General features: G+C 37.7%; 3 protein-coding genes and 1 long non-coding RNA gene across 4 annotated transcripts; all 4 read left to right on the top strand.

The window, feature by feature from the left end:
- The first annotated feature begins 16 nt into the window (after positions 1 to 16).
- On the top strand, positions 17 to 6,558 carry LOC113010784 (chemokine XC receptor 1-like). Its single transcript, XM_080292259.1, has 3 exons — positions 17 to 62; positions 1,921 to 4,468; positions 4,645 to 6,558. Exon 2 carries the CDS (start codon positions 1,933 to 1,935, stop codon positions 2,974 to 2,976), a length of 1,044 nt encoding a protein of 347 aa, XP_080148385.1. The 5' UTR covers positions 17 to 62; positions 1,921 to 1,932; the 3' UTR covers positions 2,977 to 4,468; positions 4,645 to 6,558.
- LOC145421687 (chemokine XC receptor 1-like) lies at positions 4,673 to 6,558 on the top strand. Its single transcript, XM_080292261.1, has one exon. It carries the CDS (start codon positions 4,673 to 4,675, stop codon positions 5,663 to 5,665), a length of 993 nt encoding a protein of 330 aa, XP_080148387.1. The 3' UTR covers positions 5,666 to 6,558.
- Positions 6,559 to 10,429: 3,871 nt separating this feature from the next.
- Positions 10,430 to 12,877, top strand: LOC145421686 (chemokine XC receptor 1-like). Its single transcript, XM_080292260.1, has 2 exons — positions 10,430 to 11,704; positions 11,841 to 12,877. Exon 2 carries the CDS (start codon positions 11,851 to 11,853, stop codon positions 12,868 to 12,870), a length of 1,020 nt encoding a protein of 339 aa, XP_080148386.1. The 5' UTR covers positions 10,430 to 11,704; positions 11,841 to 11,850; the 3' UTR covers positions 12,871 to 12,877.
- A 1,025-nt stretch (positions 12,878 to 13,902) lies between these two features.
- Positions 13,903 to 15,615, top strand: LOC145421994 (uncharacterized). Its single transcript, XR_013903359.1, has 2 exons — positions 13,903 to 14,747; positions 14,833 to 15,615. It is a non-coding gene; the product is annotated as an uncharacterized LOC145421994 (long non-coding RNA).
- The last annotated feature ends 1,376 nt before the right edge of the window (positions 15,616 to 16,991 follow it).

Raw genomic sequence — 16,991 nt, 5'->3', positions numbered from 1 at the left:
CTCACCAACCTTTCGCTAACAACCTTGCTGAGGACCCTGGTGTGCAGACCCCCTTTGTGCAGGTACAGTATAGTTTTGATTTTCTTTCATTTCAGTCAAAGTCTAAGGTTGACCTTTGCTGAAAGTGACGTTAAAGTTTAGAGTGTGTACAGGTTCAATCAATGTTTACAGAGTGGGAACATTTTTCAGGCGTGACTGCTATTGCAGATTTGTGCACACATTTTGATTAATTTGTGCATTTGATTTAGTGAAAACCTGGACACTGATTAAGGAAACTATGGAGAAAATTGAAAACAATGACACACAACAGCACTTTGTGCACTGCACACAATGAATGTATGTAGCCTTTTTGTGGCTTTCCCCCCTTTTATGACCATTAATGCTATCTTATATTCACTGAACAAACTGAGTTGCATTGACATAAATAAATCTAGAACTCTACGTTTTAATTAGAATGTTTTCAAAAAAAATCCTACTTATTACTTAGAATGGATTTTTGCAAAAAAGTTCTCAAGCAAATTATACTAGCAACACAAAACAATTTCCTTTTTCTCAAATTACAAAACTTCTTGGAGTAGCTTATCTTTATTCTGTGTGGTAAGGTAATATTTACTTAGATTTACTAACTTTACACCCCGATTCTGATATGATTTATTTCATTTTCTACATGATACTTCTTCTGTTAACATAAGCCTGGTATCACAAGGCTTTCATAAAACATGAAATTACAGATGCTTTAAAGAACAGGCCACCAATCCTGATTACTTGCAATATTCCAACATTTACATATTGATCAACATTAAAGATGCATTGATTTTCTTAGTCAATTCCAATTTCCAATTTTTTGTAAGTGTCTCTCAGTACCAATTTTTCATGTTCCAGTTTTATTTCTAAAACCTGTACTTGATGGCATGAACAAACAAAATTCAACTTTGTGTCTTCACTCACAGTGAAGAGCTTCCATGGTAACGACACATTAGTATGCACCTGTGAGTATCTGTGCACAATTGAATGACACTTGGAATGAAGTTCACAGTCAGACATATGGGAGGCTGACTTACTGCTCAGGACAGAGAACTCTGGCAATCAGATGGCTCCTCTTCCTGACTGGTCGATTAGTGCATCTCTAATGACCAATTAGTCAATCAAACTTTAAACAAAATCACCTTTTGTGTGTATGCCTAATAATCTGATAAGAAAACTGAAAAATATACTTAGTAAAAATAAGAAATAGCAAAACAGCTAAAAGTATGAGCTAAAATATAGAAAATAAACTTAAATAATATAATCTACACATACTATATTATTTTCTTTTGCTTTCTAATCGCTCTCCATAGTGCATACTCAGTTAAAAGTCAGGGTGAAAAGGTAAAGTAAGTTTTGGTTTATGTTTAAAGCTTTGAGCCCTTCATCTTCTCTAAGGTTCTCTACCAGACTGTTTGGTCAGGCAATTCACAATGTGCTGTACCTTCTCAACCTGCAATGTTTCTCCAAGCCAGTTTGTACCCACTGCAATGACTAAATATACACAAAAGTGGCTCAGTCACAAACAGTCCTTGATTAGTTTTTATTTGCTAGCTTCTAGGTTTGCTGCATTTCTTCTTTGATGTTTTCGTTGATAAAATCCTGTCAAAAAACACAAATCAGTGCATAGAATATACTACATAAATACATTTTTAAGTCCATAAATATAAATAACTTTTAAAATGTATTCTTGGTTAAATATTATAATAGAGAGTAAGTGAGAAAAGTGAGATATGCATCCAAATACAGAGTCACTGACCATTAGCTAATATTTGTTAGATAGCCTTGTCTAACAAAGGTTTATAATATTATAAGTCCTTAAGTAAGACTGTGAAATTTGACCTACTTGATATACCTGTCTAACAGTCTTTTTTAAATTTCCCTTTATGCTGGAAGAAAGTGGATACAATGGATAACGTAGATACTATCAGCACCAGCCTTGACTCAACCTCGTACCCCTATGATTATGACTACGATGAACTCTGCAACAAAACAGGTGTCATCCAATTTGGAGCGATCTTCACTCCAGTCTTTTTCTCCATTGTGGTGATTCTCAGCATCTTTGGCAACATCCTGGTCCTCGTGGTGCTGGTCAAGTTTGAGAATTTGAAATCCCTCACCAACACCTTCATCCTGAATCTGGCTGTATCAGATCTCTTCTTCACAGCTTCTCTGCCCTTCTGGGCCTACTACAACATGCACGGATGGACCTTAGGGGAGCATGCATGCAAAATAGTGAACTTTATCTTCTGCCTTGGATTCTACAGCAGCGGTATCCTCCTCATCCTGATGACTGCTCACCGCTATATAGCTGTTATAAATCCTCTGTCTGACATTGTTTCCACCACAGGGTATTACAGTATTGTAGCATCTGCGATCATTTGGGTCGTTAGCATCCTGGTTTCCAGTCTAGCTTTTGCTTCCACCAAAGTTGCAGAGTCAAAGTACTGTGTATATGCAGATTCTTATTGGAGCTTGTGGGGAATCTACCAGCAAAACATCCTCTTTCTAATTACCTCAGTGGTATTCATGTTTTGCTACACTCATATCATGTGCAGGTTGCTTCATCCTGTGCAAAGAAGACGAAACAAAACTTTGAAACTAATTTTTATTCTCATGGTTGTTTTCCTTGTTGGATGGGTACCTTACAATTTAGTGATATTTCTGCAGTCCTTTTCCTACTGGCCCAGAGAAAGTGACTCATTAGGGGAAGATTGTCAATATAGCAAAAATCTGGATTATGCGCTTGAGATTACTCGACTTTTTGCCTTTTCACAATGCTGCCTTAACCCCGTGTTTTATGTGTTTGTGGGGGTTAAATTCAAAACCCATTTGAAGAAAATGCTAAAGAGCTTGGGCCGCAAAAAAAACAATAACAGCTTTCGCAACAGTAAAAACCGGCACACAATAATATCGATAACAAGTGGTGAAGAGTTGTCACAGGCACCTTGATATTGTAAAAAAACAGAACTAATACATCTTGTTCATTAACATAGTTGATTCTCAAAATGTCTCAAACGGATTTCATTGTTCTTTTGAATCTGGGTTCACTTGGGAATGAACTGCCAATATGTTTTTCCAAAATGATTTCCCCCAATGTTGGTGCTTTTTACAACCATTTTCTGACTCTTCTTTAAAATTACTGATCAGTAACCTATATCAATGCAGCATAACGGCTTATTTTCATCAGATTATTGCTTGCCATTTATTATTCAGTCAAATATGTTTATATTAACATTCACTAAATAACATTAAATAAAAAATAAAATGCCAAAAATAGACTGAGCAACATAACCTGCTACTTCTTTGTGAAACTGCATTTGGTTTCCTCATGTCTTTAGCCATCAGTGATCAAAGTATGCACACATATTCAAGAGGTTTATTGTCATCATAAACATCATAATGGAGTGTGGTCTATATGATTTCAAACCAGAAGAGCTGGTTTGATTGTCTCAGAAACTTTTTGAGATATCTGGGATTAAGACTTATGTTTCTGGAGTTTACAGATAATGGTATAAAAAAAAAAGAAGCACAAATTGAAATGACTGGCAGTTACTAATAACAGAAACTGACTTTTTAATGCAAAGTCTGAGTAAAATATTATAGAGCTGTTCATCCTGCCAAACCTATGATCGTAACTCAAACAGCCTCATTCAGATGATTGGATCATAAAGACTTCAAGTTGTTCTGGGGTCAGAGTGCAGTCGTGTAATTTACTGGAAAGGTGCAACTGAAACAAGAAGAATAGAAAAGTGGGAAACTTCTGTTTAACATCGATGGTGTGCAATATGTTGTAATATTTTGTAATATGTTGTAATATGTTATGTTTAATCAAGTTTGCTTCATGTACTTATCTGTGGTTATAGTTTCTGACCAAACTCTTCTATGATCAAAGAACCTTTTGTTGCTGTAGCAATTTCATTTGTGTTTAGATCTGCTGATTATGCTGTACATGGTATTACAGATATATATATACATATATGTCACTTTGATTATCCATGATAATAATAAAAAAAAAAAAATCTTTCCAGTTTTCAGCAGAACATGACTTCTTCCCAACAGAGTATTGGGTATTGTGCTTATTTTCATATTCTAATACCATCAGCATTATTCTTTTGCTTTACAAAATAATAAACAAAATAATACATGCAGTTATTTTTGTGTTCATTTTGGCTAGTGCTGCATGCTTGTAGCCTGTTACATTTTTAATAAAACTATGAGAAAATATTAAAATGTACTTTTAATTTTGTTTAAGTTGGATTTTCAATGCAGAAAAACAAGTTGCCCATGGTTTTTGGGCATGTTTTTTTTTTTTTTTTTTTTGTTAAGACGGCCTCTCTGACTTAATGTGAAACAAAAAGAGGAACTGTTACTTTAGTCAAGACCATCAGAGCTATCTGACCAGAGCGCAATTCAACACCAGAGTTGACAGCTGATTGTTGAGGTAAGTTGCTGTATTATTTCTCCTAAGTTGGACTTCAACTGGCTGCTCCCACTTGCTAACATAATGTACAAAGATTAAAACTAAAATAAAGAATTTCTGTTATTTAATAGAGAACTGCTCAGTTAACGTCTTTAATTACATTTTAAAAATCTAGTTTTTTGTTTTTTGTTTTTTAGAAAACTGACAAAGGAAAACAACTTCACAATGAGTGACTATAGACTGAGTGATCATGTTGAATTTCTTTGTGAGACTGACTTTCCAAACATCACCGGCCCCCTTTTCATCCTGATCTTCATCCTCAGTGTCATAGGCAATGGTCTCCTCTTATGTGTTCTTTTCATCTACGAGAAACTGAACACAATGACAAATATTTTCATCCTGAACCTGGTCTGCTCTGATTTGATCTTCACCATCACACTTCCATTCTGGGCCGTTGATCATTTACACCACTGGGTCTTTGGGGACTTTGCCTGCAAATTCATGACTGCTGCATACTTTGTTGGGCTGTACAGCAGTGTCATTCTGCTGACTGCCATGACAGTGGATCGCTTCATTACCGTGGTGCTGCACAACCGGCTGAGCAACCATGCTATAAGGCAGAAGTCTGGAGTTGGTGCCTGTATAGCTGCCTGGGTCATCAGCATCTCGGCATCCCTGAGTGATGCTATGATAGTAAAAGTAGTAGACTGGGAAAATGTTACCTATTGCGAGCCTGAATTTGATGACAAGCTTGGACATTATCTCCAAGTATCACTGCTATTTTTCCTCCCATATGCCATCATTATTTTCTGCTATTCTGCCATCCTCAAGACAGTTTTACAAGCTTTAAACAGAAAGAAGCACAGGGCTGTAGCTGTGCTGTTGTGTATTGTTGCAGCCTTTTTCTTTTGCTGGGGGCCATACCATATTGTGCTTTTAATTAAATCTCTTTATAAACCGATAGGTTGTAAGGCACAGGAACAGTTAGAAGTTGCCTACCATATTTGTGAAATGCTTGCCTATTCTCACTGCTGTATGAACCCTCTGCTATATATGCTCTCACAGAAGATGCGAAAGCATCTGTTGAATCTTTTGTTCAGGAAGAACAGGGAGAGAGACACATCTCTCAGTTCTGTTAGTCAGAAAGCAGTTTTCATAGCTGGGAGTTCTGCTATAAACTTGGAACTGCACAACAATCAGTTAAACAGCCACTTGTGAAGTTAAACATCTGTAAATATTCTTATTTAATTTGACATCTTTTTTATGTTCTCCTGAAATTAAGTAGAAATTACATGCATTTTTAATTTTAATGTGCCAAGTAAAAGCAAAATGTACGTGTGTAGGAATCTGTTTTCTACTGCACTTTTACAAGCAATGCTGTTTTTGTAAAAAAACAAAATACAATGTTACTGAAATCCAGTGAAGCTGTTTTCACTTCTCTCTTCTCTCTGCACATGTCATTATAGGCTAGATGGAAAAAATGCAATGAAAGCAAATTTCTGTGGTCATATTAGTACGAAGTGTAAGTGTATTAACACAATCAGTGAGGGAAACACAGAGTGCATGCACAAGGTAGGCTCTTCTTGGCTGTTTTTCTCTTTTGAATTAGGTGATAATACTCATAAGAAATGATTCATGTAATAATAAAATATTAGTATTTATTATTTATTATAATAACAATAATAAAGTATTATTTATTTATTATTAACAAAAATAAATGTTGTGACAGAAATATAGGAAATGTAAGGAAATGTAGGAATATGGAGTGGAATTTGATATAACTGCGATATGAATTAACCAGGGAATATTAAATAAAACTGCAGTGCTGTTATGCAAGCAACATTATATGTTTTGACCATTTTCTTCACTGGTTCACAATAACCCCTGTGGACATGCTTTATTTGCCATTCATAGATTTATGATGTTATGTCATTCTTTTTACATTTCTACATTTAATTTTTCCTGAATGCTGTTGAAGGCATGAATATTATGCTGTTCAACTTTATAATCATTGGTTCTAAACTGTATTAGTTTTTATCTTGACTAACATATTTGTACCAAAATGCATTAATTATGTTACTATATATAAATAAATAAATAAATAAATCATCTTCACAGTATAAGATTTTTTTTTCATTTCCTCAACAGTACTTTCCTCCCAAGACCTAAACAAGTAAATCATGGCCTTGGACAGTGACAGTTATGATTACATACACTTTAATGAGACTCACAGCAGTGAGACCGAGTATGACATTAAGATATCAGAACTTTACTATCCTGCTGCTGTCAACAGTCTCGTCTTCTGCATCAGCCTTCCTGCAAACAGCTTCCTGCTGTGGGTCCTCTGGACGGAACAAGCTTGGAAGATCACATCGGATATTTTACTTCTTCAGCTCACAGTTTCTAACCTCTGCCTCACTGTGACATTGCCTTTTGCAGCCTGTAATGCACTCCATGGGTGGGTCTTTGGAGAGTGGGCCTGCGGAGTAGGTGTAGGGATTTATTTTCTGGGACTATTCACCGCCGTGGTGATCCTCACTGCCATGTCTTTGCATTCTTATGTTACTGTGGTTCAGCCTTGGTGCTTGTCTGCACAGGCCTTAACAAAATATGGTGTTCTCATAGGTAGCATTGTGATGTGGCTGGTGTGTGCTGCTGCAAGCATTAAACTGGCTGTGAGTTGTAGAGTCATCGAATTTGCTGACATTAAAGTGTGTGTAAATTTGGTGGAGTCACTAACCATGAAACTCACTGAAATCTACACACAGATTTTTCTTTTCTTTCTCATTCCTGTCCTTATCACTTCATTCTGTTATGTTCACATGTGGATAATGGCGAAGCAGGGCAGGATAAACAGCCAACAACAGCCTTCAAAATTGATTTTAGGCATAACTGTCAGTACTTTTCTATGTTTGGCCCCTTATAGCATCCACATGTTTATACAGTCCTTGCTACTATTGGATTTTTATGAGTACACACATGAACTGATATATGCATTGCACTATGCTTGGTTGATCATTCATCCCATCATTGACATCTACTGCTGCTTTATCCCTTTGGTGCATTTAATAGGAGTACAAAGGTTTAGGAGGTATCTTCCCATGCCGTGCAATACATTATCACTGTGCAGAGATGAAACTAAAACTGACAGTCCAATGGCATTAATCCCTCTCCAAAATGAGGAAGAAATTTGAATTTACTGTAGCATGCATGCATTAGGATGAGACAGCTAGATGCTTGAGGGTTTGATTAGATAAATTAGCTGAACTTAATATAGTACAAGCAACAGTAACAAGATCAAAAAATGGGCAGCACCTATTAAGATAAGATAAGATAAGATAAGATAAGATAAGATAGAACTTTATTAATCCCTCGGGTGGGTTCCTCTGGGAAATTCGACTTCCAAAAAGCACAGCAACGACCGAAGTTACAGTTACAGAATTGTTATATATATATATATATATATATATATATATATATATATATATATATATATATATATATATATATATACACACACACACACACACACATATATAAATACAGAGACAAATATAAATAAAATATACAAAGGGGATAAATAGAATAAATAGGAATAAAAAATAAAATACAAGTGAATTGCACATTTCAAGTATTGAGTCTATTGCACTGTTGACTATTTACAAAAAGTATTGCACAAGGTATTGTACAGTGAGGTGAAGAGGCACTACAGCTTAGTTGTTCCCCCCTCCTTTGTCCTCCTGTTTCCCCTCCCTCTCCCCTTCAGAGAGGAGTTAAACAGTCTGATGGCGTGTGGGACAAAGGAGTTTTTAAGTCTGTTAGTTCTTGTCTTGGGGAGAAGCAACCTGTCACTGAACAGACTCTTCTGATTGTTTATGGCCGTGTGCAGAGGATGCCCAGCATTGTTCATAATGTCCATCAGTTTCTATTAATGATAGAGTCTGACTTTGTTGATGCCAAAGGGGTGTACCACACAGCAAGATTAACAGCTTAGTGACCTGAGTTTTCTGTTACGAAAGTGACTTTGTTTTTACCTGGCTAAATCACCATGGTAACATGCTGAATACCCAACCAGTGAAAGTTGATAACCACCTTTGTAATATTCGTTATGTCCCACATGGGTTTTCAGTTTTGTTGAGCCAGGTAAGACAAAGAAAGCCAACATTCTCATAGTTTACCTCTTTGGTAGAGAGTGGTACAAAATGGCAAATAAATAAAAAACAGCTCAATTAGTCAAGCTTTATAGAAAGACAAATGCTACATCTGCTTCTTCATGCACAGAAAATTCAGGGTGTTCTGTGGTTAGACTGGGATTCTACCAGTTACTGCAAAGGTGTCCATCATATAAAGAGAAACAGAAGTGACAATTTCATTTTGACATTGTGTAATGTGTTGTGTTTCAATACCTTTTCTTAATGTTTTTATCTGTGTTTATATACTTTCTGATCCGAATCTTCTATTTTATACTTCTACTACTCCAAAATGATCTGTTGATTATACTGTACATTGTAGAAGTGATATTGTAGATCGGTCTCTATGATTACATGTGTTACATTTTCTGTTGTCAAAAAAATCACTTTCAAAGCTATTTTTTATACATTTGATATCATGATTATTTTCACATTTTATTTCATGTAAAGTATTCTCAATGCATTTGATTTAAAAAAATAAAACTAACGTTTGTATCTTGTGGAAGTTTATTTAATATGAAAGAGATACCTTTTAATATTTTCTTAACAGCATACTTTCTTTTTCAACAAGCGAGCAACTAGGAAGTAAGTAAGCAAATTTCACTTTGACCTGTCGACTTGAAAGATCAATTTTCTCTTTCTAATCATGTTGGACAAATTTCCTGGTGCAGATCAGTTAGAGTGAAGTGTGACTTAGCATGATAATAGAAAAGGCTCAACGATTGATCCAGCGTGTTAACACCTTGCATGTTCAGTTCAACAAAGCAGGCAAGTTCAGCAGGTGCAGACTCAGCCATCAGATTAGCATGTATGAAAAACAAATAACCAAAAAAACAAAAACAAAAACAAAAAAAAACTGGTTGCTGAATGTCCTTAATTTAACCAGTTTAACCACTAATACAACATCTTGAGTTTTCATAATCATGTTAGAGTTAATATATTATTACATATAACTGCAAGTTGTTTATTTCTGTATTTCTAACATTTATCATTATTAAATATGATTTAATAGTTAAATAAAAGAAACAGCTGCATGAAAATCAAAGATTAATTAAAACAGGGTCGAGCCAGCAGGTCTTTGTACCTTTCTCTGTGTTTCGTTGCAGGTGGTTTGGTGGGTGGATCCCAACTGATTTCTGCCCTCCTGTGAAGCTGCGTTTCTGGGCTTTCTGTCATACACCTGCAGGCAGTCTGCTCATTGAAAGCTGCGTAGCCTGTTTTAGACTTTCTGCTAGTGGTGTGTGATATTTGTGCAAGTTTTGATGTGATACCAAGTAAATACGGGGCCAGTATACTAATACTTTTAACTTAGAAAAGCAGCTTATGAAGGGGAGAGTGGTGCGTCATTATCTACAAGATTAACACATTTTAAAAACCACTAAAAAAAAATCACTGTGATTTTTACTTTTCATGATAATGAATGAACACAAGACCACGCCTTATAACTATCCTTGTGTTTTTGGGAGACCTGGAATGTCTTTAGACTTTTTCTGTATGCTGGTGGTCTGGGTCTGTCTGAGGGATTTACTTCCTCCTGTCTTCGTTTCTTTTGCTGCTCATTCTGTGTGAAAGCTCTTTTTATTTATACTAGTTTGTCACAGTACAGGATTTGTGTTCGCAGTGTTTTTATTTGCAGTTGTGAAGTACTTCTACACAATGCTGCGCTTTCTCACTCACTACAGCTCTGTGCGATTGAGTCACCTGACCACAAGACAACTAAACATAGTGGAGCAGGGAAGAAGGGGTGGCGCAAAGTTAGGCAGGATGAGAGGAGTGGTGTTTGCACAGACACGTCAACTTTCTGATGACTGGGAGCAACGCACTAAAGGTAAAGGAGCAAAACAAAGTATCGATCCTATCATGCTAGCATTGATACCAGCAGTGGTATTGATACTACCAATAATCAAATTGATTTAATAAATGTAAAAATGAGCATGCACCAGCATTTTGGATACTGGATTTAATAAACTGGTCTTTATTATCAATGCTGCAGCAGGATGTAAAATGCAAATTGGGACAGCTTACGCTGAGAGGTACAATCAAGTAGCTGGGATAATGTACAGGAACATCTGAGTTGCATATGGACTTGAAGTCCCTAAGTCCCAATGGGAGACACCAACAAAGGTGGTTGAGAACAACAGGGCTAATGTCCTGTGGGACTTCCAGTTTCAGACAGACAAGCAGCAGCTGGCCAAGCAACCACCACAGTGGTGGCTGACAAGGAAGCGAAGACTGAGGTTGTGATAGATGTGGCAATCCCAGTGGACAACAACATCAGAAAGAAGGAGCATGAGAAAATAGAGATGTACAAGGGACTGTAGCAACAGCGGGATGTGGAAGGTAAAGTCCAAAGTGGTCCCAGTGGTAAAGGAAGCATTAGAAGCTATAAATCTGAAATTGGAAGACTGGCTCCAGCAGATTTCAGCACAACATCAGAGATGTTTGTCCAGAAGATTGCAGACATAGGAACACCTAAGATACTGCTCAACACCCTCAAACTATCAGGCCTCTGGAAGAGAGCCAAAGCCTAAGATTCACATGCATACTATCCCTTCTAAGGGGTGGTTATTTATTTATTTTTTTCATTTTTATATGGGAGGGTAACAATTACCGGAAAGTGTAACTTAGGATAAAGAGCGTGAAGTTTTAGTTTAATAACAGTGACGTGTATGCTGTGTTTCATCAAGTTATTTTCAGGTTTTGCAGTTCATATGATTGGGACCTTTTATTGTTATTCTGTTGTAGCAATTTTAAAATACATTGACCTACTGAATATGCTGTACATATTATTAGAAGTATATTTTAGGTTATCATTGTCAGTTTTTTGAAGGTTTGCTGTATCTTTCCAGTTTTCAGCTGAAAATAACTGCTTTCCAACAAGTTTTGGGTACTGTCCTCATAATCACATTTTAATATCATCAGCAATATTCATGTGTTTTGCAAAAGAGAAAAAACTGCAACTCTGAATTACTGTGAATAAAAAGAGGAACTGTAAGTTAATACAAGAACTTCACAACTTTTCCAGCACAATGCAACTGACCACAAGGCATGACAGCTGATGATTTGGGTAAGTGATTTCTCTATCCCTGTTGCTTACATAAGGTGAAAACTAAAACTCAACAGTTTGTGTCATTTTATTGGAAAAAGAAGAGGTAATGTACATACATTTTATAAATCTAGTTTTGTGTTTATGTTTTTTCTAGAAAACAGACAATGACAAACAACTTCACAATGAGTGACCATGGACTGAGTGATGTTGCATTTCTTTGTGAGACTGACTTTCCAACTTTTACTGGCCCTTTCTTCATCTTGATCTTCATCATCAGCGTCATAGGCAACAGCCTCCTCTTATGTGTTCTCTTCATCTACGAGAAACTGAAAAGTATCACAAATATTTTCATCCTGAACCTGGTCTGCTCTGATTTGATCTTCACCATCACACTTCCATTCTGGGCCGTTGATCATTTACACCACTGGGTCTTTGGGGACTTTGCCTGCAAATTTCTGACTGCTGCATTCTTTGTTGGACTGTACAGCAGTGTCATTCTGCTGACTGCCATGACAGTGGATCGTTTCATTCTCGTGGTGCTGCACAACTGGCCGAGCAACCAAGTTAAAAGGAAGAGGTGTGGAGTTGGTGTCTGTATAGCTGCCTGGGTCATCAGCATCTCAGCATCCCTGAGCGATGCTATGATAGTAAAAGTAGTAGACTGGGAAAATGTTACCTATTGCGGGCCTGAATTTGATGACAAGCTTGGACGTTATCTCCAAGTATCACTGCTATTCTTCCTCCCATATGCCATCATTATTTTCTGCTATTCTGCCATCCTAATGAAAGTTTTACAAGCTTTAAACAGAAAGAAGAACAGAACTGTAGTTGTGCTGTTGTGTATTGTTGCAGCCTTTTTCTTTTGCTGGGGGCCATACCATATTGTGCTTTTAATTAAATCTCTTTATAAACCGATAGGTTGTAAGGCACAGGAACAGTTAGCAGTTGCCTACCATATTTGTGAAATGCTTGCCTATTCTCACTGCTGTATGAACCCTCTGCTATGTATGCTCTCACAGAAGATGCGAAAGCATCTGTTGAATCTTTTATGCTGTAAAAAACTGTGCAGCAAGAAAAGAGAGGAAGACACTGGCCAGAACACTTCTGTTACTCGTAATGTAGCTTTTACAACTGTGAGTTCTGCTGTTCAGTTGGAACTGCATCCATTAAACATACACAGTTGAAATTAAACACCAATTGAGTCTGTAACTATTTTTATTTGATTTGACATCTTTTATATATTCACCTGAAATTATTTTTTAATGTGTAAAGTCAAAGATTTATGTGTGTAAAGATGTGTATTTCACCGCTTTAATCAGCTGTGCCTGTAAAAAAGAAAATGTTGCTTATGGTATGCCAGGATAGACTGGGTTGGAAAAGAAATGCACTGACAGCAGATTTTTGTGATTGCTGATAGAGTCAGACTGGTCAAGTATGAGTGCAATAACACAACCATGGAGAGACTCATTGAGCAGTACCTAAAGTCACATGGAGTGCAAGCACACGGTAAGCTCTCCGTGGCATTTTATCTCTTTTGAGTAAGGTGACAACATAGTAATGGGAAATGATTTATGTAATAATTAAAATCTAAAAGGTTTCAAAGAGAAATATAGGAAAATGTTTTTGAAAAAATGACTCTGGATCTTATATGGGTGTGAAATTAAAGTGAACTCTTTTTACTATTTCATTACAAAGGCAAAAAGAAAGGTCTCGCATTATGAACTGAATAATTAACATGGGCTTGGTTGTTACTGCAATAACTAGTGGGTATTTAAGACTTTCATTTTCAGATCATTTGATTTACTTTTGTGTGTGTCAGTAGAATTCGGGTGAAGGCACACTGACTTTGTTGGTCAGACCTGGACACCTGGAGTTCTGTAGCTGTCACGGTTTTGTTTATTTATCCGCTGCCTTGGTCTCAGTTTGAGATCTTGTTGCTGATTGTTGGTACTCCTGCTTTTGTATTTCTCTCTGTATGAGAAGAGGCTGACTCTCAGTTGATGATTTAAATTATATGCACGAACTGATCAACAGCTTATTGACTTCTCTCTTTGTTTGTCTAATATGTTAACATGCTCTGATTTCAAATTTCAGTTTGAGAAATTCAGTCTTCTTTTAAATCTAGTTTCACTTGGGAATTACCTGCGAACATGGTGTCAGTCTTTTTGCATGCATTCTTAATAGTCAACTCTGACTTCTGTATTGCATATCTGGGCCCTGTTTCAGGAAGCCGGTTTAGTGGAAAAACTGAGTAAGTATACCCTGAGTTAACGAAAACTCTGGGTTTTCGGTTTCACAAAGCGAGTTCAGCTGCAGCCTGAGTGAGTCACTATGACGACACACGCCGTGAAGCTAACCTGCCCCCTAGCAGGTTTACTACAACTAACCCTGACTGTCTCCGCCCCTTTGTCGGAAACCTGACAGTAGGAAGTGTCAGACATGGCGTGCCACTTCCTTGAAGAGCCAGTAGATCGTGAAGCCCAAATTCTCCGCAGAGCTCTCCGCCGGGAGAGAGTGATCAGAGCGCGTTTGGACATTTTATCATTTCCTGATGATTTTCTGTGCGAACGTTACCGTTTCTCAGCACAATCTATAAGTTATTTGGATAACATCCTCAGGCCATATATTACGCATGTGACACATCGCGGACATGCTCTCAGTTCATTGCATATTATTTGTATTGCACTTCGGTTTTTTGCAAACGGGAGCTTTCTGTATAATATTGGTGACGCTGAGCACGTTTCCAAGGCTACCGTCTGTCGGGCAGTCAGGAATGTTACAGTTGCACTGAAACGTCTCCTGTACTCGTCTGTGGTGTTCCCCGGTCATAGACCCACAAGATTTATCAAAGAGGGATGCCACAAAATTGCAGGTATCAGGATGACCAAAACTTAATTCATGATGTGGTGATACTTGAACTACTACTTAAATTTTACATTTATTCTCACGGTTCCCAGGCGTGATTGGCTGTACAGATGGCACTCACATTCCAATCATTGCTCCTCCAGTAAATGAAGGAGACTATGTGAACAGGAAGTCTTTCCACAGCATTAATGTACAGGTACATAGTTCCCTGTAGCATTTCAAACTAACAAATTATTTCATTATAGTAATGGATGCTAATTTGTGTTCTCTGCACTGTGAAGATCATATGTGATGCTGCCAACATTATCACAAATGTGGAAGCCAAGTGGCCAGGCTCTGTCCATGACTCACAAATATTCCGTGAATGTACACTGAGCACAAAATTTGGACATGGTGAGTTGAAAATACTTTAAAATATATAAAGACCAATTGCTTCAGGGACATTTGAACTGAAGTGTATCCTTCTGTCTTAGGAGAGTTCACTGGCTACTTGCTTGGTGATAGGGGGTATCCATGTTTACCCTATTTGCTTACCCCTTACCCTGACCCTGAACCGGGCCCACAGCAGCGATATAATCTGGCTAATTGCAGAACAAGAGCCAGAATTGAAATGACTATCGGAATGCTTAAGGCCCGGTTCCAGTGCCTGCAAAGACTCAGGGTCACCCCAGAAAGGGCATGTGACATTATTGTGGCATGTGTGATTCTTCACAACATTGCCACAATTAGAGGAGAACACTGTCCTTCTGAACCAAACATCAGCAGTGATCCAAACCATGAACATCCTGACCCTCCCACGGACATACAAGATGGAAGCGCAGTCAGAGACACCATATGTCACAATCATTTCCTTTGACCCATCACCTCAACATGTTGAAAGAAGAATAAAGAGATTTTTTGTTCAACTGGCTTTATTGGTCACCTGTATTTCCTGTACACAAAGTATTAAAAGATGTAAACCTCATAAAGTGTCTCTGTTGCTTCCTCCTCTGTAACAGCTGTCAATGTTTCTTCATTATTTTCCTGTAGTAAAGAAATAAACAACATTGCTGTTCTACTGTAAACTCATATAATCTGTGGAGTATTACTCACAACTGCATGTTGGTCTGGCTCAACAGGAGGCTGCACCAGATGCAGTACACCACCACCATCAACTGATAGAATATGAGGTTTATACAGGTCACTTATAACTTACAAGGGACCAAATGGCAATTAACAAACATACCAATCACCTTACACTTCATTGTCATTATGCTCTCAAAGACAACCAAGACTGAGGGAAGGCAAAATCAGTAGGAAAATAACTTCACTACAAAATAATCCATTATGGTAAAGAGTTTATCAAATGAATGAGTAGCACTGCAAAGGTGACTGTGAAGAAAGGATGTATGCACATCATGTATTATTTTGAATTTACCCCTTATGTAGGCACTTGTGTCTTGCGGGGTTATTGCCTCAGAGGATGTCCCCGCAGAGATGCCTTCGGCCACAGGGCGCCCACTGTTTTGGCTGAGGGCCAACTGCTCAGCCTCTGTGAGTGGTGGTGGTGGAGGACCCCCACCTGTTTTTCGGGCCTCCGCTTTTTTTCTGTTGGCTATAACGGGCCACATTTGAGCATACAGGGTAAGCAAATATGTACTTGTAATGTGCTCAGATAATTTCAATAAGTGCTTACAGAAAGAAAATTAATGTAGCCTCTAACTGCAATTGATTTACATGGGACAAACAGACCAAGCACTATGGCTCATAATACAATTACACCTTACCTGTTTGGACTATATTTTTATATTTCATTTTTACTTGCTGCCAGGCACGTTTGGGGCCTGTTGGGTTGCACCTGCGCTCACACCACGTCACAAAATAAAATGTATAAAATAACAAATAAAATAACATATGATAAAATAACGTGTTAAATGGGTGGAAATCCCTAGATCAATGTTTAAATTAACACTCACGCATTGACTCTGTCGGCTATGTTTTGCCATGCATGCTTTTGCAGCTGTGGCTGTGTTACTTTTTTCCGCGGAATTTGCATGTTATCGGCATATGCTGCCATCAGAATTTCGGCCTCAAGCGCTGTGAAATACATTGACCGCGCCTTCTTTCCCTCCGTCTCCATGGTGACTCGCTTAATCTGTGCTCCACTAATCAGGGCTTTATGTATCCTCGTCCGCGCGCTTCACTTGGGGTTAAAGCAACTCCGCGTTGACTGAACTAATTGTTATCAGCCTTTCTGAAACCGAATATTCCGAGTTGGACAGTTCGGGGTTACTCAACCGTGAGTGTCGTTTTTCACTCTGAGTTTTCCAAACCGGCTTCCTGAAACAGGGCCCTGGACCACTCTAAGTTAATTGATGTGTAATATGATGTGCTTTGTTTGGTATCTTTCATGTAGTTTTTTGTAGTTATCTATTCTTGCTATAAAACCGTGCAGTTTTAC

This window comes from Astatotilapia calliptera, chromosome 18 (genome assembly GCF_964374335.1).
Source record: "Astatotilapia calliptera chromosome 18, fAstCal68.1, whole genome shotgun sequence".
Lineage (NCBI taxonomy): Eukaryota > Metazoa > Chordata > Actinopteri > Cichliformes > Cichlidae > Astatotilapia > Astatotilapia calliptera.
This window is presented reverse-complemented; position numbering and strand designations above follow the sequence as displayed.

Coding starts and splice junctions, on each gene's coding strand:
- LOC113010784 (XM_080292259.1), top strand. CDS start 1,933: ATGGATAACGTAGATACTATCAGCACCAGCCTTGACTCAACCTCGTAC.
- LOC145421687 (XM_080292261.1), top strand. CDS start 4,673: ATGAGTGACTATAGACTGAGTGATCATGTTGAATTTCTTTGTGAGACT.
- LOC145421686 (XM_080292260.1), top strand. CDS start 11,851: ATGACAAACAACTTCACAATGAGTGACCATGGACTGAGTGATGTTGCA.